The sequence below is a fragment of the Lynx canadensis genome, chromosome C1 (genome assembly GCF_007474595.2).
Source record: "Lynx canadensis isolate LIC74 chromosome C1, mLynCan4.pri.v2, whole genome shotgun sequence".
Taxonomy (NCBI): domain Eukaryota; kingdom Metazoa; phylum Chordata; class Mammalia; order Carnivora; family Felidae; genus Lynx; species Lynx canadensis.
The window spans coordinates 102783756-102809376 of NC_044310.1; the positions used below are offsets into that span (position 1 = coordinate 102783756).

The 25621-nt window shown below is 48.5% G+C and overlaps 1 protein-coding gene across 1 annotated transcript in view; it reads right to left on the reverse strand.

Moving 5' to 3' along the window:
* The window catches only part of LOC115519781 (phosphodiesterase 4D interacting protein), a 51128-nt gene that overhangs the window by 14377 nt on the left and 11130 nt on the right, over positions 1–25621 (reverse strand). Inside the window, 15 exon segments of the mRNA XM_030323664.1 lie at positions 22–141; positions 829–960; positions 2589–2840; positions 6390–6575; positions 8475–8627; positions 9273–9496; positions 10777–10828; positions 11840–11963; positions 11965–12041; positions 12044–12075; positions 14203–14677; positions 15278–15394; positions 16732–16924; positions 17751–18186; positions 21404–21636. Coding sequence (XP_030179524.1) covers positions 22–141; positions 829–960; positions 2589–2840; positions 6390–6575; positions 8475–8627; positions 9273–9496; positions 10777–10828; positions 11840–11963; positions 11965–12041; positions 12044–12075; positions 14203–14677; positions 15278–15394; positions 16732–16924; positions 17751–18186; positions 21404–21636 — 2806 coding nt within the window.

The following is a 25621-nucleotide window of genomic DNA, read 5'->3' on the forward strand; positions in this document are numbered from 1 at the left end:
TTGGTGGCTTTTACCACCTACCTCTGGAAACATGACTCAGCTGAGCCTGAAGGCTCCGGTTTTCTTCCTTAAGGACTCTGTTCTCGTTGTAGAGCTGAGGTGTGGGTTCCAGGCTGGGACTGTAGAAATTAGACGTGGATCCTGTCCCGGAAAGTATAAGCAGACAAGTTACACACTTGGGTAACAGATGCGTTCAGAAGTTACCCGTTCTGTATCTCCAGAAATACTGTCCCAACCCAGCAGGAATGCCTGGGGACTCGAGGCCTGGACCCAACGTCTGATGGGCCAAATGCCTGGTTTCGGTGTGCCTCCTTTCAGTCACCACGTGACCTGGCTGCGGTTGTTCAGGAAGCTCTTGCCCCTAAATGGCTGGCTGCTGTGCTGTGGGCAGGACAAGAGTGTGTGGAAGGAACGGCCTCCAAGTGACAAGAGCCCGGGAGGAGACTGTGGGGAGAAAGGCCACTGTGCTAAGTGTCTGGGGGCATCCCCCGCTGACTTGGCTCTACCACTGGCAGAGACAAGACACAGAGAGGTCAGCAGGCAGTTCTGGGAGCAGATTAAGGATGGGACGGGGAAAAAGTAGGACACTCTGTGGACACAATTTGTTAGTGCTGCCATGAGGAAAGTTCTCTCTTAGCTCGGGTCTATCTACAAAGGGAGGATAATAGTATCTGGCCCACCTGCCTTGCTGGACCATCTGGAAAGAGCAAGTGGAGTTGAAGCCCAGCACGGTGCTTTGAAAGTGTGAGGCTCAGCCTCAGGGCCCTCCCTTCGGAAGCTCCCCAATTGCGACCAGAGCTGGGCGGCTGGGCTCAGGGCCTCACCTACCGTTCCCGCGGGCCGCACAGCTAAGCCTGTGCTCCAACTGCTCCCGCAGGCGGTCGTTGATGCAGATGGACTCTTCCAGGCGCTGGCGCAGGTTCCGGATCTCACCAAGATGTTCCTCAAGCAGGTCAGCCCCTGCAGCCGTCCCGCCAGGACAGGAAAGAAGTGGGAGATGGAGAACGTTGGTCACTAGTGGCACCCAGGTCGGGGAGGGGCTTGGCCAGGGGCCTCTCTGCAGGATCCCTGAACAGCCCCATCCTTCCGCCAACTGCATTCTCTCTTGCAGGGGCACTCAGGAGCACAGTGACTTTGCTTCAACAGGAAACCGGCTTTCATACCCAGGACAGTGTGGCCCTAAGCATGCCCCATGGGCCTCCTCCACACGGGGGTAAGTGTGAGGAAGTTTCAAGTGATCAAGTGATCAGTGTAACTGGTAAGTATAAGGGAGTTCCACATGGTTTAGAAAACCAGCTGAAGGGGCACCTGGGTGGCTCAGTCAGTTTAGCATCTGACTCTTGATATCGGCTCAGGTCATGATCTCATGGTCATGAGTTCAAGCCCCACGTTGCAGGGGGGCGGGGCTGTCAGCACAGAGCCTGCCTGGGATTCTGTCTCCCTCAGTCCCTGCCCCTCCCCTGCTTGCTCTCTCTCTCTCAAAATAAATAAATATTTAAAAAAAGAAAATGGAAGCATCAAGAAAAGTGTGGCGACCTCCTGAGTGTGAGTTTCTCTCCTGAATGTGATAGGGAGGGCCTCACTCCACCCTGAGACCGTTCCTTTTCCTGATTCTCGACTGAACATTCTTTAACAAGGCATTGAGCCCTTCTTCCAGCCTTAGAGAGAAAGCCTAAGGTAAAAGTACATGGATACAAACTCATCCTGTGTGGTTAATGACCTGAACGTGACAGCACAAGTGTGTCCCTGACTCTCCCAGTCCCTGGCATGGCACAGGGGCTGAAGGGATGCACTTAGAAAGGCCCAACACTGGGGCCTCTGGGTGGCTCAGTTGGTTAAGCGACCGACTTGGGCTCAGGTCATGATCCCATGGTTCGTGGGTTCAAGCCCTGCATGGGGCTCTGTGCTGGCAGCTCGGAGCCTGCAGCCTGCCTCAGATTCTGTGTCTTCCTCTCTCTCTGCCCCTCCCCTGCTCACGCTCTCTCTCTCAAAAATGAATGAACATTAAAAAAAGAAAGAAAGAGGGGCACCTGGGTGGCTCAGTCGGTTAATTGCCCGACTTCAACTCAGGTCATGATCTCGCAGTTTGTGAGTTCAAGCCCTGCATCAGGCTCTGTGCTAACAGCTCAGAGCCTAGAGCCTGCTTCGGATTCTGTGTCTCCCTCTCTCTCTGCCCCTCCCCAGCTTGCACTCTGTCTCTCTCAAAAATAAATACACACACACACAAAAAAAAAAAAAAAAAAAAAGAAAAGAAAGAAAGAAAGTTTCAGCACTGAGACCTTTAAAAAAATCCATTCATTCATTCACTTATTTATTTAGAGAGGGTGCAGGTGACTGAGGGGCAGAAAGAGAGAATCCCACAAGGTGCAGAGAGAGGAAGAGAGAGAGGGAGAGAGAGTACAGAGCCCAGAGCGGGGCTTGAGCTCACCTAATGTGGGGCTGAGCTGAGAGGGCCCTTTCATTTCCTCCCAACTCTGTGAGCCAGGGACTAGAGGAGAAATAAAAAATGCCCCTGGCCCAGGTAAGAGAGCGGTAGACTCTAAATGAGAGTTCATTTCATAGGCCGACCTGCTCAGCTTTGTGTTTACCTGTGGGTTTGGAGTTCAGCTGGCACACGGATGAGCCTGAGGACAGGTCGCCTGCCACGCTCCCTTTCTGAGGCCTCATCACATCCCACTGGCTGCCGCTGCCAAGGTAGCCAGGGGACAGGATTCTGCCCAGTTCTGTACTGCCTCTCAGAGGTGAGTGGGGCTGGGCAGGGTTGAGGTAGCGGGAGGAGCTGGCCTCTACATGGTTGCTCGGCAGCACAGCTGGGGAAGCAGGATGGACGGTGCTGATGCCTGGGCAGAAAGAAACATGAGTGAGGAACAGAGTATGGGAAGGGCAGGACCAGCAAGGAAGTGTGGGATTGTTAAGAATGGACACTAAAGGGGACACGTGTGGTGTTGGAGATCCCAGTCTGTTGCAGAATACCAGTCAGATGAAGACCATATCCTAGAGGCTATGCCTTCCACCCCATGTATTTGCTGGCCTGAGACACCAAGAGGCAGAGAGGATGGATAAAGTATCCGAAAGTCACCAGTGTACACAAATGAAAAGTCCAGGGGCCCCACTCCTGGCTTCTACTGTAAGTCCTCATGATAGAGTCCAGGGAAGTTCCAGCAGAACTCAGTCCCAAAGTCAGGGCATATGGCACATTCCTGCTCATGGGTGTGCTCAATGCTAGCATCCACGGGGGGATGTAGGACCTTCCATTTAATAGGCTGATGCTTTCCTAGATCTTAGGAAATCATGGGCCTGCCCCTGCACCTAATCATCTCTGCTTCTATGTAAAAGGAAGCCCAGCCTGTGGGAGAGACAGAGAGAGGTGGGTAGGGCTGTAGTTTTAGGGTATTCATGTCCAGAAGGCTGCTTTCTTTCAGGGTTTATCAGCATGGGCAGCAGAGTAAGAAGGTAGCTCCACCCAAGCAAAGAGGAACCAACCTCTTTCCCTCCAACCAAGCCAAACTCCGCTGAGGGGTTAATGCAACTGGCACTTGTCAATTTTTATCTCCATTTGTAACTGGTTCTGAAATTTGGCTACACACTAGAGTCACCTCGGAAATGTAAACAAATATATCCTGAGGCCTAGACCTCCCGGAGATTTTTGCCTTAACCGGTACAGCCTGGGCACTGGATGTTTTAAAATCATCGCAGGTGATTCTAATGGGCAGCAAAGTTTGAGAAGTACTGTCAGGGGTCTCTCCTTCCCCGATTTGCAAAATACCACATGTTCCTGAGGATCACTGGGAGTTAAAGAGGGGGATGAACATATCAGCATCTAAATCTTACTTGGGATTCAGTAAAGATGTGGTTTCCTACCTCTTTCACCCCCTTTCCGCCCCAGCCCAACACAAGGCAAAAGGGGAAATCAGGGGTTGTTGACAGCTTCTTTTTAACCAAGGTCATGGAAGGTTCCAAGTCTATGAGTACCAGTGATCAGTATTCTCATGTTTCAGTTTCCTCTGGCCACACAACACAGAGCACATGCCCTAAACCATGCAAAGACACCAGACAGGTTCTAGCACAAGGAGATCTTTGCCCCATAGTGACCTGCGAAGCCGCCATGCACCACTGTCCACATGGAAGCTCGGTTTAAGGCAAACAAGGAACACTGGTAAGTTGAGGTCCATCAGAGAGGACTGTGCGTCAGGACGAAAAAGAAAGGGCTACAGTCTTCCTCACCAAAGCTGGTGGGGAAGCTTCCTCACCAAACTCTGGTAAATGGTTCAGATGAGACATGACTTCAACCTGTAACAGCAGACCCTTTTTCATGCACAGATGTCTCCTATCTTTCCTTTTGGACAAAGACAAACTGACAAATATGGAAAGGCAAAGGAAAAGAAAAGGAAGCCTGGGAACACTCTTGCCACTTTGACATGAGACAAGTTTGTTACTCATCAATTGTTGGTTTCAGAACTGCTAAAATAACAAGTTCTAGGTCAGAGACATCAGAACTTTCCATGGATCTCTGAAGAGAAAAAGAAAAGATGGCCACAAGGGGCTTCGAGAATTTCAGTTTAGCTCAGCCACATGCTCTGAGTGGGACGGTAACAAAACCATCCTATGGGGTGCCTGGGTGGCTCAGTTGGTTAAGCTTCTGACTCCTGACTTCAGCTCAGGTCATGATCTCACGGTTTGTGGGTTCGAGCTCTGCGTCGGGCTCTGCGTTGACAGTGCGGAGCCTGCTTGGGATTCTCTCTCTCCTCTCTCTGCCCCCCCTGTCTCTATCAGAACAAATAAATAAACTTCAAAACCATCGTAGGCAGAGAAGTTATACTGGAAATATGGGACTAGGAGCAGAAGACAAGGACTCAAGCCCATCTCAACCACTTACGAGTAACCTTAAACAAGCACCTTGACTTCCCCGAGCTTCACCTAGTTCCCTGCTCTGGTTCTTCCTATCACACAAGTCATGTGGGGCTCAGGTAAGCTCAAGAAAGCCCAGGCGCATGTTGCTGGGTAAGCCTAGAGTGCTACACCTGTGCAAAGCTGTAATAAGCAGGGGGCAATCTTTGAGACTTCACTGGCTGTATAAAGGGAGATGTACGAACCCTCCTAAAAATGATCGTATCTAGTTGGTTCTGGGAATCAAACTGAGACACAGTAGACAGTGAATTCATTTTCAGGGTTGACAAAAGAAATAAGCAAGTGTAAACGACATTTGGGGGTTCAGATATATGTATTCTTGGCTGTGGTCTTAGGTCACTGGACGCTGTGCGTGGTGACCCTTACCATCAATGTCTGGCTCACCTGAGGTGTTTTGTTTGTTTGTTTTTTTACAGGCACATAATGTGGTTTTAAGGAAACTTCAGTGTGATTTCTAGTTGTTTTTTTTTTTTTTTAATTTTTTTTTCAACGTTTTTATTTATTTTTGGGACAGAGAGAGACAGAGCATGAACGGGGGAGGGGCAGAGAGAGAGGGAGACACAGAATCGGAAACAGGCTCCAGGCTCCGAGCCGTCAGCCCAGAGCCTGACGCGGGGCTCGAACTCACGGACCGCGAGATCGTGACCTGGCTGAAGTCGGACGCTTAACCGACTGCGCCACCCAGGCGCCCCTCTAGTTTTTTTTTAAAGCATTACTAGAAGGCAAATTCCTCACATGAAGGTTTTTCTTATTTTTTTAAGCTATAAGTGATCGCACACAAAATTTTTTGTGATGCGGCATCCAGCCCATACATGTTTCAAAGTCTTTCCAAAAAGATACTATACACAGTCTCTAACTGATAAAATCAATTATCTCTGGGAGTCAGAGAGCAGAATTCACAATCAGATGTCACAGCCTGTGCTTCGGGTTCTGGCCGCCCACCTGTCACCTGTCCAGGGGTAGAAATGAACCTTGTGCAATAGGAAGATGGGCTTTGTCACTTCTTCTGAATCCCTCCATTACTACCTTTTTTGCGCTCAACCTGATGGTGTCAGGATCTGAACTTGATTAAAAGCATTTCACAGCAGGAGAATATAATAGTCACGGAAAGGGTCCCCCTGAGAGTGGCCATCTTCTTCATGGCTGCTGTGTCTTGCGTAGGCACGGCACACAAGCTGTCTCCCGTGCCCCGACAATAAACACATCACCAGGCTCCAGCATACTTGGTGGGGCCCCACACTGTCAGCAGGGCGACAGGACCAGGTCTAGGGCCTGAGGAACCAATGAGACACACGCACCAGAAAGATAACAGTAAACACATCTCCAAAACAAGCAGGCAGAGCCGTCCCTCAGCCATCCGCTGGTGAAGCCCATGCCCTATGCTGTTTTCTAAGACTCCGCTCTCGAAGCCAAAGCCATGCAGAGCCACACAGGGCGAGGCTGCAGTTGCCAAGCACACAAATGCAGCAGTAAGTGCTCACTTTCTCCCAACTGTTTCTGCAGCATCTGCAGTTCCTGCTGAGCCTGTGCCAAGGAGACCACGGGTGTCTCACAGCAGCCAAGGAGGGGAGGGCCAGTGGAGCTGAAGGGCAGGAAGCTGGGTGGAGCTGAGGGCAGTGGTGCCTGGGGAAGGCTAGCCAGCGAGGGTATGGAGGGAAAATGAAGGCCTAGAAAGTTGGGGAGAAAGGAGACACGTCATTAGAAAGAAAGTGAGAGAAAGGAATGGGTGAAAGATTGAGAAGATGAGACTGTGCCCTGACCAGATGTCTCCTTGGGGGGCGGCTATCATTCAACGTGGTGCAGGCTGGTGAAGGGCGAGCATTGCTACCCAAGAGGCAGGCCTGGCCGATCCGCCTTCTCCCCTGCCAGCGGTATCCTGCATACATATCCTATGCCCTCTTAGAAACTACTGGCTACAGAAGGCAAGGTGGTGCCACTGTAGCCCCGGCAGCTACGAGAGCCCATCCCAGCCATCCGAGGCATGGACGGGTCAGCATAGCCAGGCCTCAATGCTCTCAAGCATCCCTGCCGACCCTTGCCCCTGTGACAAGACTCTCCCTACACCTCGAACTCTTCTGAAAGCATGAGGGCTCACCCCAAGGAGGGCAGGAGCGTGCCCGGACTGTGGGGAATGTGCCTTCCTAATGCATGTAATTCAAGACTCTAGCAGAAACAAACCTCAGAATCTCAAATCAACATGTTCATTCACCAAATGAAAAATAAAGGTCTTGCTGAAGTGACTTAGGCACAATAGCTTGCATGTCTGTCTGCGTGTTCACACCACTTAAGAAAAGTTCTTAATGCATGCAGATTCTTCAGGCCCTGATCTACTAAGTCATAAACTTTGGGAGTCTGGCTTAGAAATTTGCATTTAAAAACATCTTCACAGATGACCATTATGCAGCCCAGCTACAGACAGGTCTTTAGGAACCCTGGGATGTTCTGCTGTTTGACTCTGTCTCCTCTTTCCTAAAAACAGTTATATGGCAGGTAGCCCACGAAGTGAGTAGAAACCAACCAAGACTGACCTGTGGAGAATGTCTCCCGTGGAAGATGATTATATTCTAAATCACATCCCTTGCCCCAGGGTGCTGACACACTATCAGGGCGACACTGCAAAGACACCCCCATTGCCAAGTGACAGAGGCCAGGCATCCTTCAGGGACGCATTCTGATTTTGAAACCCCTGGCCTTCTGTTCTGCTTGACCCCAAAGCATTTACGCAGATGTCCATGGTGCTAGGCAGACAGCTTTTCCCCATTGACTTCCTGGGCCAGCTGCTGCCTATTCGGCCTGAGAAACTTGGGAGCCCAGGCTCAGAGTCAGACACATCCCTTTCTTAAGCTTTTGGCTGACTTGTTCTCAGGAGAGATGGGGCAGTAGAAGGAAGCACTGTGCTCTCTGGGGGCACCTTACACAAACCAGCCAGTCATGGCAGGAGGGAGGAGGCGAGGACAAGCTTTGCCCTTCCCGACCATCACTGGTGCGAAGCTGTAAATGAACAGCACACCCCTGGCAAGTAGGCTGGGGCAGGTAAATGAAATGTACCCCTCGAACTGGTTCCAGGATATGCATCATGTACACAGCAAGGGCTAAATCCACGGATGGTCACGTGACGTGAAAAGACCCTTGGCTGAGGACGCCGAAGCATCCTGAGCAGCTGTTGAGGCCCACAGTGCGGATAAAATGGGTATTGCTTATAGGCAAGCAATAGCTGTGAATTTCTTTCTGTGCTCTGGCTACTGTAATCCTGGGAGAAACACTTGGCCTCTTTGCTCCCCAGGGCGAAGTGAAGGAAAGAAATGAAAATGTTTAGCTTTAAAATGATTGGCCAACTGCTGGTCAAAATGGGTACACAGGTCAAAGTCTGTTGTAGATTTCTGATTTTTCTAAAATATTTAAGACAAAACTCAGACACAATTAGCGAACTAGGATGGTCCCTTGGTTTCGTCTAGGATTTGATGCATACCAGCCCCTTACAGTGGACACACTGGTCCCTGACAAAGAGTCAAAGAGGCAGCTGAGGGAGAGGAGACAAAGCTCCTGCCATGTTGGCTGTCGCATACCTGGATGGGCCTGGCTGGCCTCCTGGGGGGGGTTCTGGGGAGCTGGCAAGCTGATGGGGTTGCTGCTGGGTTCGGCCTTAACCCCCTGAGGTGCACTGGTTGCTGATGGTTTAGAAGACAGTACAGCAGAATGACTCGAATGGTGGATGGAATCTACAAAACCCATGAATGAAAGAAAATGTTTGGTGGTCCACAAAGAACGGGAATCTGGCCTTATATTTAACCAGGGGTACCAGGGCAGAGCCTTGCTTTCTGGGAAAGCACCAAGCACAAGCCCTGTGCGCAGCGTTCATTTTCTTGCTTGCAGATAGCTGCCTTAGTGAGGCAGGCTGCCTTAGAGGTGAAAGTGGGGCCCAGACCATGAAAATGGCGCCTCCCAAAATACCAGGCAGGCCCGACAGCATCTGTGAACACTGACAGATACTCGGGGGGTACCGTTCAGGAAATGCAGCTAGCAAGATCACTGCAGGAGGGATGAGATATCCCATTTTAAGAGGGAGGTCAGTCAGACAGCCCATGCTCAAGAGACAGTGGGGAAGAAAAGTCTGCCAGGATCCTCTCCCTCTTCCCACTGTGGTTCACCTTGGGTCTACCAGCATGCACATCCAGTGGAGACCCAGTGACAACTCCAGAGTCACGAGCAGAGCAAAGATCCTGAGCCACTGGGGCCTATGCTTGGCGCTTGGTCCCGCAGCCATGTTCAGCCCGATACACACCAAGGTGGATTTATAAGGCCTGGTTATGGACGTCTCCTCTCAGACTAGGTAAAAGCGGTACCACTCAGAAAGTGGAGGCTACCTGAGTGACTGGGCGGAGCCTTCTTCTCTTCGTAATGTGTGTACTCGCTGGCTACGTCCATGTCAGAGCAGGCCTCCAGCTCATCAGACAGGAAGGAGGAGCTGCTGGGAGAGCGCTGGGGGTCTGACAAGGCGTGGCTGCTGCAGGGCGTGAGGGACCGGGCATCCAGCTTGGCCTGCAGGACTTCAATCACCTTCTCCTTCTCCTGAAGCTCCCTGCTGAGCCTGTGGGGTGAAGCAACAAGAGGTGAAGCCGAGGGCACCGGACCAGCTAGTCCTGATGAAGGCACATGGGAAAGCCACAGAAGTCAAGGGAACCATTCCTGCAAAGAACCACTGAAATAACCCATCTCTGATTAGGAGCAGAGAATAGGTGGGGTGAGGGGGTGGAGGAACAACAGCCACCCACTGCACTGGCCGCGTGATACTCTGGGGACTGGCAGACACTCGGCCACCCCTCTAAGGCACTGCTGCTCCAAATGTGGCCCCAGCAGAGCTGTGGGCTGACACCTGTTGGTTACCAGTCTCCAAGAAGAGAAGCACAGAAATTGGAGGTAAGCATTGCCATTGGCAACCAAGAGCAGTATAAGTGGAATCATCTCGTTGGTTGAGGGTACAGCGCATATGTGTGAAAACAAAAATAAAACACTTTATTCTTCACCACACGTATCTTAAAAAGCACTATGTAGGGGCGCCTGGGTGGCGCAGTCGGTTAAGCGTCCGACTTCAGCCAGGTCACGATCTCGCGGTCCGTGAGTTCGAGCCCCGCGTCAGGCTCTGGGCTGATGGCTCGGAGCCTGGAGCCTGTTTCCGATGCTGTGTCTCCCTCTCTCTCTGCCCCTCCCCCGTTCATGCTCTGTCTCTCTCTGTCCCAAAAATAAATAAACGTTGAAAAAAAAAAAAAAAAAGCACTATGTGGTCTCAAAGCACACTTCTGACACAAAGGGGCCTGAACTAGTGGCTACAATGGATTTTGAGTCCATATTTTACCATACATTTTAAGACTATATGCAGTGACTTGTGGAAAACTGGTTCCTAAGGCACTGTAGCCTCGCAGGGATCTGCAACATCTAGGCCTTTCCCCTATGAATGGATTCTTTGATTCTTTTTTTTTTTTTTTTTTTCCCTGAGGAGATTGGACGGTTATCAAGCTAGCTGTCAACTCAACTCGGGGTAAGCCAACTCAGCACTGCACATCTCGTCTTTAAACACACAGGAGGAGAGCCGGGGAGGGGCTTCGGAGTGCTAAGGGCCCCTGAAACCTGGTTAGTTTACTTTTGGGTCAGACCGACTCTGGGTCTGGAGAATAAAGATGCAAATGGAAATCAACAGAATTATATCCAAAGAGAGTAAAGACTTAGGCTAAGCACAACAGTAAGATGTTTCATGAATGAATGAAGTCATTACAACCAGCATTTCCCGCCCCCTGATTTGTGAAGCTGCACTCACCCTGGACCCCCTGGGCCTTGTTCCTGATTCCTTCACCAGATCCTATCTCAAATTACCTGAGAGCCAGCGGTTCGAGTCCAGCTTGATCTTTCTCACTTTTGTGATCTTCTGCAAGCCAAATTCAGAAAGAAATGGTAAGAAATTAAACAGGTCCCACTTCCCCCATTACAGGAGGAGCCTCCGTGGGTACAGAATGGTGACTCCTCTGTGCATGTCCAGGATGCTTAGGAGGATTGCTCGGAGAGGCTTCAGATTGTGCCCTCAGAGGGGAGACCTGTAGGCTCTCCTGAGCTCACCAGGCAGACCTCCCCGACCTGGTATCAGCATCGTGACTTCCTCTGCCCTAAATCAATGCAGAGAAGTTTAAAAGGCACTTGCCCAGCTTCTCTCTGGAACATTCTAACTTCCAAGCCTGCCATAGATGGATTCCCAGATGTATGCTCTGTGTCCCATCATAGCATTCATATAGAACCCACTCTTGCCCTGAGGAGATGACAGACAGCCCTGTCCCACCTCTGTACCTGCCACCAGCATGTGGATGATTGGCCCCCAAGACTGATCCTGCTATATTCCCTTGGGTGCTCTCAGGAAATTTTTTTGAAGTAAAGGGCTCCAATAATAACCAATATTCCCAGCCTTTGCACTATGACATTTGGTGCCTAGACCATGTCCAAAGGGCAAGGTGCTTTATCTATATTTGAATTATACTCATGTATGATACCATGCAATAAACAAAGAAACAGAGACACTGAAAGGCTAAGCCATTGCCCAAAGCAAGTTAATGGCAGCATCTGGGCCACAGCGTGGGTCTTGCAATTCTCAGGTCAGGCTCTTTTCAGTATGATGAAGTCCTCCGATCTCTTAGCACTGGGTGGACACAGCCTGCTTAGCACTGGGTGGACACAGCCTACTTCCCTAAAGGTCACTTGCCACCAGTGCTCAAGTTTCTGCAGTTGCAATCATGGCCTCTCCAACCCATTGAGATGTGTTCCACCTCAATGCCCCCCACCAACCAGTTCTGATCCTGTAATGGCCCCAGGAAAGGAAGTGGAAGCAGGACATGGGTTAAAAGGCTGTGGGAGTGACTGAGAGTGTGCCAAAGCCCTGTGGCCAACTTACTGGTGCTGAGTTTGCTGGTAAGCCTCTCTGTCAGCTGGCTTCCTTGGGCAAGTTGCTCCCTGAAGCTCTGCCCCAGGTAGTAGTCAATGTCATTGCTCCTAAGAAGGTCCTCAAAAGATTTTACCGTATCTTTTGCATGCTGGGTGAGAAGATAACAGATACCTCTCCCTTCTCTTATCTTCTGGCGTAGGTAGGATAGTTCTCGGGCCTGATCCTGAATCAGGGAATCATATTTCCTAATGCAGGAGAGAAGAGGAAAAAGAATGAAAAAGAGTGAATATTAAATCCTGGGGCCTCTGTAGAGATTTCTGTGAGAATATCTCTAAGGAGCTCCCACAAGCTGAATTCTGGCACATAAACCAAAGATGGTATTTTTTAAAAAATTTTTTTAATGTTTATTTCATTTTTGAGACAGAGAGAGACACAGCATGCGCAGGAAAGGGGCAGAGAGAGAGAGAGGGAGACACAGAATGTGAAGCAGGCTCCAGGCTCTGAGCTGTCAGCACTAGAGCCCGACGCAGGGCTCGAACTCACGAACTGTGAGATCATGACCTGAGCCGAAGTCGGATGCCTAACAGACTGAGCCACCCAGGCGCCCCTCAAAGATGGTATTTAAGAGTAAATCCTGCTCTGACAAATGACGACAACAACTTAGTATGCCATTGTTCTGACACTGTTTTATACATATTAGTCGTATGTCCAAACAGATCCTAAGTTCTAAGGTCAAGACAGTGCCAAAGTTTATACTGCTTCCAGGACTAGTAGAGTGTAGACTCACAGTTGGTACTCAATAAACACTAAATAGATACCCAATAAATACTAAAAAATAAATTCAGTGATTAGAATGACTTAGTCCTGAGTCTGGGTGGAATCTTTCATGCCTTCTGTTTCAAAGACCATCTACAGATGGCCATTACACAAGTTCCGGTTCCACACAGTGTCTGGCAACATGCCTTTGCCTCTTCTTTCATTAGCAGGTAGAGGCTATTCTCCACCTCCTTAAATGTGGGCAAGCTCTGTGACCACTATGACCAAGATACTATAGTGGAAGTGATACGGTGCCAAGCCTAGCTCTTAACTGTCCTGGCAACGACCATTTCCGGTCTGTTGGAAGCCAGCTGCCATGCAGAAGGGCAACTACCCCGAGACCACCATACTATGAGAGGCCACCACCAGGAAGAAAGACCCCAGAAGACAAGAAGCCACATGGAGAAAGAGAGAAGCCAAGGAGCACCGCATCACTAGATGTGTGATTGAAGAAGCCACGCCCAGCCCACTCAGGACTTTCAGATGACTCCAGCCCCAGCCACCATCTGATGGCAACTGCATGAGAGATGCCCCCAGTGAAAACCACCCTGCTGAGCCCAATCCACATAAACTATTGTTTGAGGCCACTAAGCTTTTTAAGTGGTTTGACACTCAGTGCAGATAGCAAGGACAGATACCGAGATGGAAGTTTACCCAGTGTTTTCAACACAAAGTACCAATACCAATAATAGTTCTGGTAAATAGTATTGAGGACTTAGTATGTGTTATGTAATTATAAGTGCTTCTACTAATTCTGTTTTTCAAATGTTTACTGACTTATTTTTGAGAGAGAGAGAGAGAGTGTGTGTGTGTGTGTGTGTGTGTGTGTACAAGTGGGGAAGGGGTAGACAGAGGGAGAGACAGAATCTCTCTCAAGCAGGCTCTGAGCCGCCAGTGCAGAGCTCAACATGGAGCTTGAACTCACGAACTGTGAAATCATGCCCTGAGCCGAAACCAAGAGTCGGAGGCCCAACTGACTGAGCCACCCAGGCACCCCTGTACTAATTCTTTTAAACCTAACAACCAGGCTTTGAGATAGGTTCTCTTACTATCCTCATTTAATAGGTAAAGAAATAAGCCCAGACTTTGTGCTGACAGCTCAGAGCCTGAAGCCTGCTTCAGATTCTGTGTCTCCCTGTCTCTCAGCCCCTCCCATGCTTGTGCTCTGTCTCTCTGTCTCTCAATAATAAATAACCACTAAAAAAAAAATTTTTTTTTAAGAAAAGAAAAAGAAGTAGCCCCAGAAAGTCCAAGTAAGTGGTATGGCTAGAAAGTGCCAGAGCTAGGATTCGAACCCAGGGAGTCTGACGCCGGTCTTACTACTACACCACATATCCTGTCACTTTACTAACAGGTTCCTGAGATGAAATGCCGGAGAGCTGCTGTCTCCCAGCAGGGCCCACCTGTCCTTCCTTCAGATCTAGGCCTAGCCTGTTAACAGGTGCTCTGCTGATTGCCCCGACTGGTTCTCTCTTCCACCCGCCCGGGCTACCCAGCCTCAAACACAAACTTAGCCAGCATCAGTTAAACAAGGGTCCAAAGAGTGCCCTCCTTACCCAGGCCACGAGGCTGACCTCAGCTCCTCGGCCAGCTTCCCTTCCGTTCCAGTTTTCGGGAGCTGGGCCTCTAGCTGGGACACTCTCTGGATCAGACTCTCCAGATCCTTTTTAGCCTGAAGCCCTGGGGGGTAGAAAGCCCCAGTGCCATCGGACAGCCACCCCTCATCCTCGTCAGTGACACTATGAGGGGAGGATCCCTCGAGGGCGCCAACGGCCTTCAGCTTTCGAGGTCTCTCCAGACTAGATGAATAATCGCTTGTCACTGAGAGGGACCGCACCCGGCTCTTGAGGTTCTGAATGATCTTGTTGGCGTTCTGCAGCTGGGTCTTCAGGTCTCTGATGTCCTTATGGAGGACAGAGATGTCTTCTGACTTTCCACACGCCTGGAACTCCTGCTTCCCTCGATGGCTCTCCAAGGGCTTTTTCCCAGGGGGGCTGGCCAGCGGTGAGCCCATCAGGTGCTCCTCGCACTCTGAGAAAAGACAAAGACATCTTCCTGAGAAGAGCTGCACATCCTGCGGTAGCTGAAAACCGCTCTGTGGCTGGGCTAATCATTACTAGAGCAAAAGTTGAAGCAGAACTTTATTCGGCCCTGCACTCTCCTAGCATTCAAACACCGTATTTCTTACCCACCCAACGGCCCTGCAGGTCAGGTCTGGTCACCTTCTGTTGTACTGAGCATTTTTCTTCTCTTCACGATTTCTGTTTGGTGGGTGTGCCTACAGTCAAAGCACTTTTATTGTGGACAATTTTTTAAACTTAGGGTTAGCACGTCCCCAACAGCTCATCTTGTCTTTTCATTAAAAAGTAAGCTTTTTCTAATAATCTGTTGGATGGAACTTTTTTTTTCCTTTTAATTAACGGCAGTATGTTGAAAACTAATTATAGAAATTCAAACTCATGCTCAGCCTCGTTTGGGGCAAGAGTTCTCTGCCAGACTCTCCTGTCCCTCTCTGGTCCTGTGTCCCCTTCAGTCCTCAACACCACCCCCAACCTCAGCCCATCAGGGGCGGGACAGGCCAACATCTCCCAGATGTGGGTGGACAGGTAAGCCCCGCCCTCATGCTCCTACCAGGACTGGTGCTCTCCTCCCGCTCGGCCTCATTCTCGCTTCGGCCACATGTCTCATAGCCCAGATCCTGGAGGTCCACCTGCACCTGCTTGCTGTCCTGCTTCACCAGGGATTCACCTGCTCGGGAAGAGACAGAGGGTGTTACAGACGATCTGAATTTCCCACATACACCCTCAACCTCAGTGGCACACGCCCTAGCCCTCAGGGGGTAGGAGGTCAGGGCCAGAGTGGGATGGGTGCTTCTTTGGACTCAAGTGGGAGAAGAGACCACCCACTCCAGGCAGGACTTCCTTCCACGGGGTTGAGCCTATGTCTGCTGCCAATGATCTCACCTACAACAACTGAGGCTTTGTAGGGACCAGACATCTCTAAGTTGGGCATTGTATATTATCATCCTTAGAAGCCCCAGTGAAACTAGCAAGTGCTTTACCCACAGAGGTTCAGTAAATACATGAATGGAGCTGAACTAATAACACAGTCCTAAAGCATCTAAATCCTCACTGTTCAGTAAGATTGCTACTAGCCACATGGGACTACTTCATATTAGATTAATTAACATTAAATGAAATTTCCCAAGTTGAATGAGCATGACTCCTAAGCAGATGTGATGTAGAGACAGAACATTTGTATCACTGCAGGAAGTTCTATCAGAAAGACTCTAATTTTTTTTAATGTTTATTCATTTTTGAGAGAGAGACAGAGAGTGGATGGGGGAGGGGCAGGGGAAGGGAGACACAGAATCTGAAGCAGGCTCCGGACTCTGAGCTGTCACCACAGAACCCGATGCAGGGCTTGGACCCATGAATCATGAGGTCGTGTTGAGCCAAAGCTGGATGTCCAGCTGGCTGAGCCACCCAGGCACCCCTGGAAAGCATGGATTCTAGACCAAAGATGATGATGTATTTTTGAAGAATATGATTTGGTGCCAAGAGAAGGAGAGAAACTATCAGTTTATGTTGAGAGAGGTAAGACATTTTGCTGACTATACCAAAAATCAGCAAATCTAGGGGCACCTGGGTGGCTCAGTCAGTTGAGTGTCCCAACTTCAGTTCAGGTCGTGATCTCACGGCTCGTGACTTCGAGCCCTACATCGGACTCTCTGCTGTCAGCACAGAGCCCGCTTCAGATTCTCTGTCCCCCTCTCTCTCAGCTCCCCCCCCCCCGCTCATGCACATATACTCTCTCTCGCTCTCTCTTTCAAAAATAAACATAAAAAAATCAGCAAACCTAGATGTTAGCCCATTTCCTCCCTAAATGCTCACTGCAAACTTGCTTTGTTCTTTATTCTTCTCTGCCACGTGCAGACTGAAGTTACATGTCTACCTTCCACAGTTCTAGGGCCGGGGTCAGGATGACACTGGTTTCGAGTCTGGGGAAGAAAAGTGAAGTCTGCAGAGCACACAGCTTCTCGGGGAGAAGACAGATGCCTTGGTGACGATGGGCCTAAGACTTACTAAGCATGACTCGGTATTTCTCCAGCTGATTGGCCTGGGCAAAGACCGTGGCTTCGGAGATCAGCAGCTTCTCCTGGAGATCCTGATAGCGCTGTCTGCATTGTGCCAGCTGGGAGCGCAGGTGCTTGGTGGATCCAGGAAGGCCACATTCTGACTGAGGCCCGGGGTCTCTGGCCTGGGGCTGGTTATCCAGCTGTGAAAAGAGCCAGCACAGGGACCAGGGTGGTCTGAGGTCACGCACTGTGCAGCAACTGCCGCTGCCCCTTCTGAGCCTTGTGGACTCTCCGCTTGGGTCTGTCACAACGTGCCTCATGCCACTGGCAGTTGCTTGCTTTCCTGACCGAGCTCCCGCAGATCTGGGATAATGTTTCATTCATCTCTGTGTCTACAGCGCATAGCACGTCGCCAGTAGAGTCTACTGGGAGCTCTGCGCGAATGTTCGTGCAATGGTTAGAAGGAGAAGGGGTAGAAACCTCTGCTCGTCTCTCCCTGCTCTCAGAATCCTCTACATTCTCCATTTACTGAACCCTCAGCAAAGCCCCTCCCCTTAAGAGGACCCCACTAGGCCCTCCTGAGCCTCAGGAGCAGACACCTGTGATGAGCTGTGACGAAACTGGCAGTGATAAGGGAGAGATGTCATTACACACCACTTGTCTGGGCTGCCTTAACTCCAGGCATCCCTAGACCGCATCCTATGAAATCATCTGTTCCGCGCCTTCCCTCCCCACTGTTCTGAGTACTAAAAGGGCAGAGACCAGCTCCTACTGCCTGCTGCCAATGCCTACTGTGTTATCTGGAAAAGTAAGCACTCCAGAAATACGTAGGAGAAATTAATTACTCAAGTAATGTTTATGAGATGATGTTGTAAAAGCCTTTCTAAAGGCTGAATGCGTGAGGAACATTGCTGCTGCTCGTGGTGCAAAGCTGCCCTTCCCTCAGTCCCTCCTGACCCACAGGACGGAAGTGTTGCCTCCAGCCCTTCTCCAAGGGTCTTTCATTCCATCTATTTCCGCACTTACTTGATCGGCAGCCCCTGCGAGGGCAGCCCCAAGGTTGAGGCTCTGGGGCCTGGGGCAGGGCTTCGTGGTCACGTGCTCCTCTTCTTGGCATCGGGACTTCTCAGGAAAACAGCCCGGCTCTGCACTCATCCTGTCGATCTCCTGGGCCAGGCGCACGAGGAGCTCTGGACTAAGTGGACTATCGCTGTCCCTGCTGCTCAGTACCAGCTGCTCTTTGAGGAGGCTGATGATGCTGTGGGCATTCTTCAGTTTTCCCTGGAGCTTTCTGAACTCGGCCTGAAGGCTACTCTCATTCAGACCCCCCTTGGTTGCCACAGTTCCCAGCGTCACCTCGCCCTTCTCCTTGTCTTCCTCTATCTCCCATCCGTCAGACATTGCTTCTCCTATCTGCTCCTTCAGCTCTGCATTCTCAAGGCAAAGGCTCAGCATGGCATTCCTGCAGAAAGCACACACAGTCAGGGGCTGCTTCTGGTCTCTGCCTCAGGTCCCGACAGTACCCCCCGTCTCAGTCCAGCAGAGACTCAGAGACATCCCAAAGCGTGAAGCCACCTCAGAGGCCTACAGCTGCTCCCTTATACCGTAGACAAGGGAACCAAGGCTCAGGAAGAGAGCGAGCCTTGCCCACACTACCACCGCTCCTTGGTGGCAACACAATTACTAAAAGCCTTGGGCTTAACACACTCCGTCTTTACCCATGTCGTGGAGCCCTCCTATTCTAATTTTAAGTGGCCTGTGGAATAAACAAGGTTAAGAAAAAAAAAAAAAAAAAAAAAAGAAAGACCTTGCCGAGGGCAAATTTATTATTAATTATCTATTAATTATCATCAGTTTCCAACCACTGGATGAGAGATGGGGACCTAGGAAAACACGAAATAAATAATACTAGTGAGAACTGCAACCGAATGTACTTCTTTAAAAAAAAAATTTTTTTTAATGTTTATCTATTTTTGAGGGAGAGAAACAGGCAGAGTGTGAGCAGGGGAGGGGCAGAGAGAGAGGGAAACACAGAAACTGAAGCAGGCTTCAGGCTCTGAGCTGTTAGCACAGAGCCCGACGGGGGGCTCGAACCCACGGACCGTGAGATCATGACCTGAGCCAAAGTCGGACACTTTACCGACTGAACCACCCAGGTGCCCCTCAAATGTACTTCTGTAATTATTTGCTTTATGCCTGACTCTTGTGATAGATCATCTTTAGGAGGGTGGGGACTCCTTCTGTCCTGTTCACTCTGTATCCCCAGAGCCTCTACAGTGCCTGCCACAGACAACATTCATATTTATGGAAGAAATAAAACAGATAAACAACTAATTTTCACTAAGACATTCTAGGCCCCATCCTTTCTTCACACTAAACCCTTCAGCAGGGTTGGATGGAAGCAATAAAAAACATGGCTTTAGCAAGGCAATGCATTTAAATAGGCATTTTGCTTAACCTCTTTGAGCCTCAGTTTCCTTTTGCATAAAATAAGGATCACTCATACCTACTGAAGTAATTGGATGCTGAGATGAAATTGCATATATGGTATGGTTAACTCAGGGTCTGAAACAGAGAAGTCATTTAATCCTGCTGTACTAGCTGCAAACCTGAAAAACACTAACATAGAATCCTATGAGGTGCTTGTTAAAAAAAAAAAAAAAAAACACCCAAAACTTTAGAGCTAAGGCCTATCAATCTACTTTTTACTTAAGTTCTGCAGGTGATTCTTAAGCACACTAAATTGAGAACCACTGACTAGAAGGGGCAAAGGAAACAAGTAATTCACACCCAGAAGGATTAGCAGTTGGATAACCCCCCTCAACTGGGTTTCTTAGAATCCTGAAGTCTTGGAATCAAGAGCAGGGCTTGTCTAGTGAGAATCAAGGAAGAGAATTCTTTAGGACATAGGAATCAGACAGGCTCTCCATGACACAGTTTCCTCAATGGAGAAGAAGAGGGATAGGGCTTTTGCCAAAACAGAGGTGTAAGAGGGAGAGAAGGGAATGCATGTATAGTATGGAAAACAATGCTTGATATTATGTTATAGCTTCATGTTTTGGGGGGAAATTCCTTTGTTTTCATGATAGTAACTGATGAAGTCTCAAAAGGTGGATAGATCCTAGCTTCTACAGTATCTGTGATTGTTAAGGTTGGGTGAAGAACTAAACCAGAGTTTCAGGTTAGTAACTCCAGGGAAAAAAAGAAAATAATCCATGAAGGTATTGACATGTGGTTCGAGTGTATATTCAGCTGTAGTATCAAAAGAGATGTACTGTTCTTACCCATGAGCTTGACCAAGTTTACATATGAAAAAGGCTAGGGAAAAATTATGTTTGGGGCAGCTGGCTGGCTCAGTCGGTAGAGGGTGCGTCTCTTGATCTCAAGGTTGTGAGTTCAAGCCCCACATTGGGCAGAGAGCTTACTTTAAAAAAAATAAACAGGGGCGCCTGGGTGGCTCAGTCAGTTAAGCGTCCAACTTCGGCTCAGGTCATGATCTCACAGTCCGTGAGTTCGAGCCCCGCATCGGGCTCTGTGCTGACAGCTCAGAGCCTGGAGCCTGCTTCGGATTCTGTGTCTCCCTCTCTCTCTGCCCCTCCCCTGCTCATGTTCTGTCTCTCTCTGTCTCAAAAATAAATAAAAACATTAAATAAATTAAAAAATAAAAAAACCCAAAAACTGAAGAAAAGTATGCTTTCACTTAAGTAGAAATAAATATCATAATAATTCAGAGTAAAAGAACCAGCATGAAGGAGGCTCACAAGATTATTTCCAAAATTGTTTGGCAAAGTATACAACATAGAAGAAAAGGCTCAGATATTAAAAACTGGAAGGCAGGGGTCTAGCCATGGACTATTATGCAACTTTGAGCAAGTTACTAGAACTTTTTAGACCGGAGTTTCCTTGGCTATGAAATAAGGATTAATCTAGATGCCAAGGTCCTCTTCAGCACTAATATCATTTGAGGACTCAGGGACGTTTAAGTGGCACATAATAGGGAAACAGTAGGGCATGAATTAGATTTGCACCGCTGTGTTCTAAACAACAGGACACGAGGATTATGACCCTCAGGGGTGAATGAATGAAAGGATTAGCCGTACATCATTGGCACGATCCTGGAGCATCTTTTGAAAAAACACCATTAAAAACAGAGTGGCCCATCTAGCCAGTGAATCAGCTATCTGCCACTTTTGTAAAGCTAACAAAACAGCAGAGATGATTAAAATTGCTATTCCATGATTTAAGGATTTACACTGCTGAGGGAGAGCTGCGTGGGGATGAAGGGGCCCCCTGTACAAACTCTCCTCCACAGACCATTCTGCCCTGCATGTAATAGTGAAGCATCGTGGGTAGCAGGAGATTCCTCATATGATCCAGTCAGTTCCAAAGAGCAATGCCTGTCATACAACTGGGAGGTTTTCACTTGTGACTGTATGGCTAATAATGGGCGTTATTATAGTGAACTAAGACCACATTTAAATAATTTGAATGGTAATTATTGATAATCACTATTATCCAATATTATTAACTTTTCCGTAAAGAATTTGAGCCATTCGTGCATGGAGCTTGGGCTGTGGGCCCAAAAGCCCTAAGCACAAATGCTTGGCTGCAGCAAGGTGAGCTCCTTGGCTCTGGTGGCCTCTCCACCGCAGGTTCTCCTTCTCTGGGGGGTGTCCTACCTGATGTGGGCCACAGAGGAGAATCCTGCTTCCTCAATTTGAGCCTTTAGCTCTTTCAGTTCCCCCTCAGCTCTTCTCTTCTCCTCTAAGTGCTGGTGGATCTCAGCCCTCAGGTGGAGCATTTCCTCCTGAAGACCCCTGTTACCATCCCCTCCTGTCGAGGAAGGAGGGGGAAGGCACATGTTCTGGGTCTCTGCAGCTGCCAGGCTCTTCTCCAAAGCCACCTTGATGAGCTGAAAGGAAAGCATAATTTAAAGAAGTTAGGTCATGAAGGGGGGTCCCAAAGGAACATCAGATTGCAAAGGCAGCCTTTGGTGGGAACAAAAAAGACGGCCCTAAAACAAGCTCCCCCTAAGGACTTCCTCAGCCATGAGGGTCCTGGGCACTGGTTTGGGTGGGGAAGACACCAGGAGAGTGGGGAGAATTACTGCCATGGGCAGGAAGAGCAGCATGCAGAGGTAGGTGAGGGAAAGACACAAGCACTTCATAACTAAAAGCAAGCGCCAACACACGAGGTGTAAACAGGACTGGAGAGCGTGGATGCTGTGACTGTTCCCTCCCCGTGGGACAGAGCGAGGAGAGTTTTCTCACAAGTCAGGAAGCTTCCCTGACTTCCCAACATTGGAGTCCTCAACCGCAAAGAGCACAGCTTGAGACACCAGCACGCAAAGCCGAAGGCCATGTCTGTACCTAAGACTCTAAAAAGGATGACTAAGACGGAAAGCACTCAGCTACAGGTAAAACAGAAGTTTAATTTCACGAGCAGCAGGAGAACCACGCCCTCCGACGACAGAGAAGTTGGTGAGGCCACCTGCCCAGCAGCCAGTGTCACGTGCTATTATCCTGGTGCTGATGCTGCCAGCCAAACTCTCTACAAATCTAAGCTCGTGAGAAGAAAACAAGGTGGAAATAATTTCAGCACACCTTTCTATTTAAAAAAAATTTTTTTTAATGTTTATTTACTTTTGAGAGGCAGACAGACAGAGCATGAGCAGGGGAAGGGCAGAGAGAGAGAGGGAGACACAGAATCCAAAGCAGGCTCCAGGCTCTGAGCTGTCAGCACAGAGCCCGACGCGGGGCTTGAACCCACGAACCGCGAGATCATGCCCTGAGCCAAAGTCGGACGCTCCGTTGACTGAGTCACCCAGGCACCCCAACAACTTTCTGTTTTTTGAGCATCTTTTTGAAGTTACTCTTCAGTGTGTCAACTCAAGCAGGTTATATAGTTTTTCCTCAAAGGAGAATTGTTTTAACTTGCAGGCTTTCTTATTGTTCCTCTCCAGTTTTCCCTAGGCTTTTAAAAGTGTAGAAACCAAAACCCGAGTATGACAACCTACTCAGTGTATGACTATTTGAGTGCAAGGATTTCTTGTACATTTGTCCAATATTAATACATCCCAATGTCATGCTGCTTCATTTTCCTCTCTGTGACTGCACTCTGGGATTCTACTCAGCTTCAGGTCTATTGTTATCTCCCAGTTTCCCACCTCTCTCCCACAGCTGTTTCTGGGTCATGTTGTTTCCTCTATGTGTGTCAATAGTGTGACTTACACTTGTCACTTGTAAATTCATTCTGGCTATACAGAATCATTTCTCAAGGGTCAAAGTCCTCAAAATATTTGATGTGCATCTCCAGAGATGAAGGAGTAGCCACTTGACCGGGGATGATTTGTGGAGTTAATCATATGCTTTATACCTTCATTCAGGTCACAAATATATTGAACAGAACAGAGCCCAGAGCAGCTGAAGTGGATCAATGATTGAGCTGCTTGGCTTGGCACAGAGCCATTGACTTTGGCCGGTAACCGAACATGGTGAAATCTAGGCTGTGAGTGTGGGGTGGGGCTGATTCACAGCGTGCATGTGCAATGGCGGTGAGCAGCACGGCAGTTGAGGTTGCAAAGGAAAAGAAAGAAGAAACATGCATGGACACAGTTGCTCATTTCCTAGGCATTCCTAGGGTTCTGAGCCTGGCATTTGTCTCTACGGTCTGCTGCTGGGCTTAGTCAGACTGGCCTATCTCTGCGTGTGCCACCAAGCATTTGGGACAAAAATCAGGAAAGGGGGACTGGATAAAAACCACTTTTGAAAATTTAGGATCTCAATCCCTCATTTAAACTATGTGATATTACCTTTCTATATAAACCCTTTCCAACTAACTTCAATAAACACTGCCATCGGCTTTGAATATGGGCACGTTTATTCTTTTCTAAAACTTAAGGGTTCCTGCTGCTTGAAAATAACGTCTCCCTGTAATGTCTCACCTATTCTTAAAGTACCTTTCTGGATGTATGTTATCTTCTACTGACTGAAATATGCCTAGTTTCCTTAAAAAGAAAGTTAAGAACCATGGAATGTCAGTACCAGGAGGGACCTGAAGGCCCACCTGGTCTAATTTCCCCCTTAAAAATGAGAAAATAGAGAGACGATTTGTTCCCAGGCTAATTTGGGTTTTCTTATTTTCACGTTAAAGGGAGCTTACTTCGGCTAACTTGTCTGTAAAACTGAAATACAAATGCATGAAAAATGACTCAGAATCTAGCCTTTTCAACAGTTTTTCTTTCCCATCTATGGAAAGTTACTATTTCTATATTTCTCCCAAATAAACCCCCAGGGCTTCCAGTCTGTAGGGTGGTAGTATGGATCCTTTAGGCCTACTGTTAGTTGTATCTAACAGGTTCCTCCTCCACCACCCCGCACCATTTCCTAACTCATCTGTTGTAATGCTTCCATGGTATAAACTTTGTTGTATGCGCGGTTTCCTTTTACCCCAGAGAAGTCTACATGCATGTCTGATCTCTCGTTTGCAATGAGTTGTTTTTTGCCCAATTACATTATGTCTCACCATGTAAATCAGTTCTCACACAGCATGGAGGGCATTCAAAATAATTGTTCCTCACATTCTTCACACTAAGTCTACTGACTTTTTTCTCCTTCGTCACATTTGAATCTCGATTCTTGATTCGCTTTTTTCTACTGCAAAAGTTAAAATGAAGGAAGGCACTGCTTGATTCCTTTCACAGGTGCTTCCCAGGTATTTATAGACTTACATTTGCTTGAGAATGGGATTTTGTGGGAGATACCTGGGGAAAATTACCAATATAGCTAGACCTGAGACTTCCTGGGGTGAGTGAGTCTAACAATAAGAACGAAGCAACTTGCTGTGGCCAAAAGATAGCTCTTGCCTTGGAAGGAACACCAAGTTGGATGTGCTTGTTAGGGGAAGATGTGTATGCCTGAGGTAGAAAGGTAGCCTGGTGTTGAGTAAAGTCTACCTTCCAAGGACACAGCAGGGAGGAACTCAGAGACTAATTATAAGGGACCATTTCCCTGGAAAGCAGCAAACACAGTTTTGAGAATCTTGACACAGAACAGTTATGACAAAAGAAGCTTTATTTGTTTGGTAGCAGGAGAGTCACACCCTCAAAACTCCAGAAAAGTTGAAGTGAATTTACAATGATTTCATACACCAAGGTTCCTCCTACCCCAAACTGGAGACAGATTTTCAAGGACAGATGATGGAAAGAAAATGATGCTTACCCAAGACATTCTTCATCCAACAGGTATAAAACTTTGTCTATCATGAGTCAAGCCCTAATCTAAATGTCTGTTAACTAATAATTTATTAAGTATTGCTGCCAAGTAATAGGGCAGACGTTGCAAGGGAAATATACATGCTCCAGTGTAAAGGTTTATTCCAGGGTTGAACTGACCTCCTCAAAATGTGGTCTGGTCATTTGCTGCGTGCTAGGCTATAGGAAGGAAGGTTCGGGAAGAACAACTCTACAAACCAGTTTGCCCACAGCGGAGAATGAGAGCAAGGGGCTTGTGCTACCACACATAGGTTAGACCGTGTTAGTCAGAATCTGGCTTTCTTGTTCACTTATTCTGGAATTAATCGGGTCCACAGCAGCAATAACCACCAGTGACCGGCAGACATCCCAATCGAACTGTCTTAGAGTGGACATCTGCTTATCTTGCAGATCCCCCTTTTCTCCCCAAAGCTCCTCAGGGACATCAGGGCATGGGAAGCAGAGGAATCTGTCTGGAGGGGCAGTAGTATACATCATTCAGGTCACAAGCATTGGTTAGGGGGACTCAGAAGAAGCTGTTCAAGCAAAAGGAGAAGAGGAACTCATGCAGGATCTCGAGGGAGACGTGAGGGTCAGGTACAGCTCAAGCAACAAAAAGGGGAGCTTGGTGGAAGGTAAAGAAACT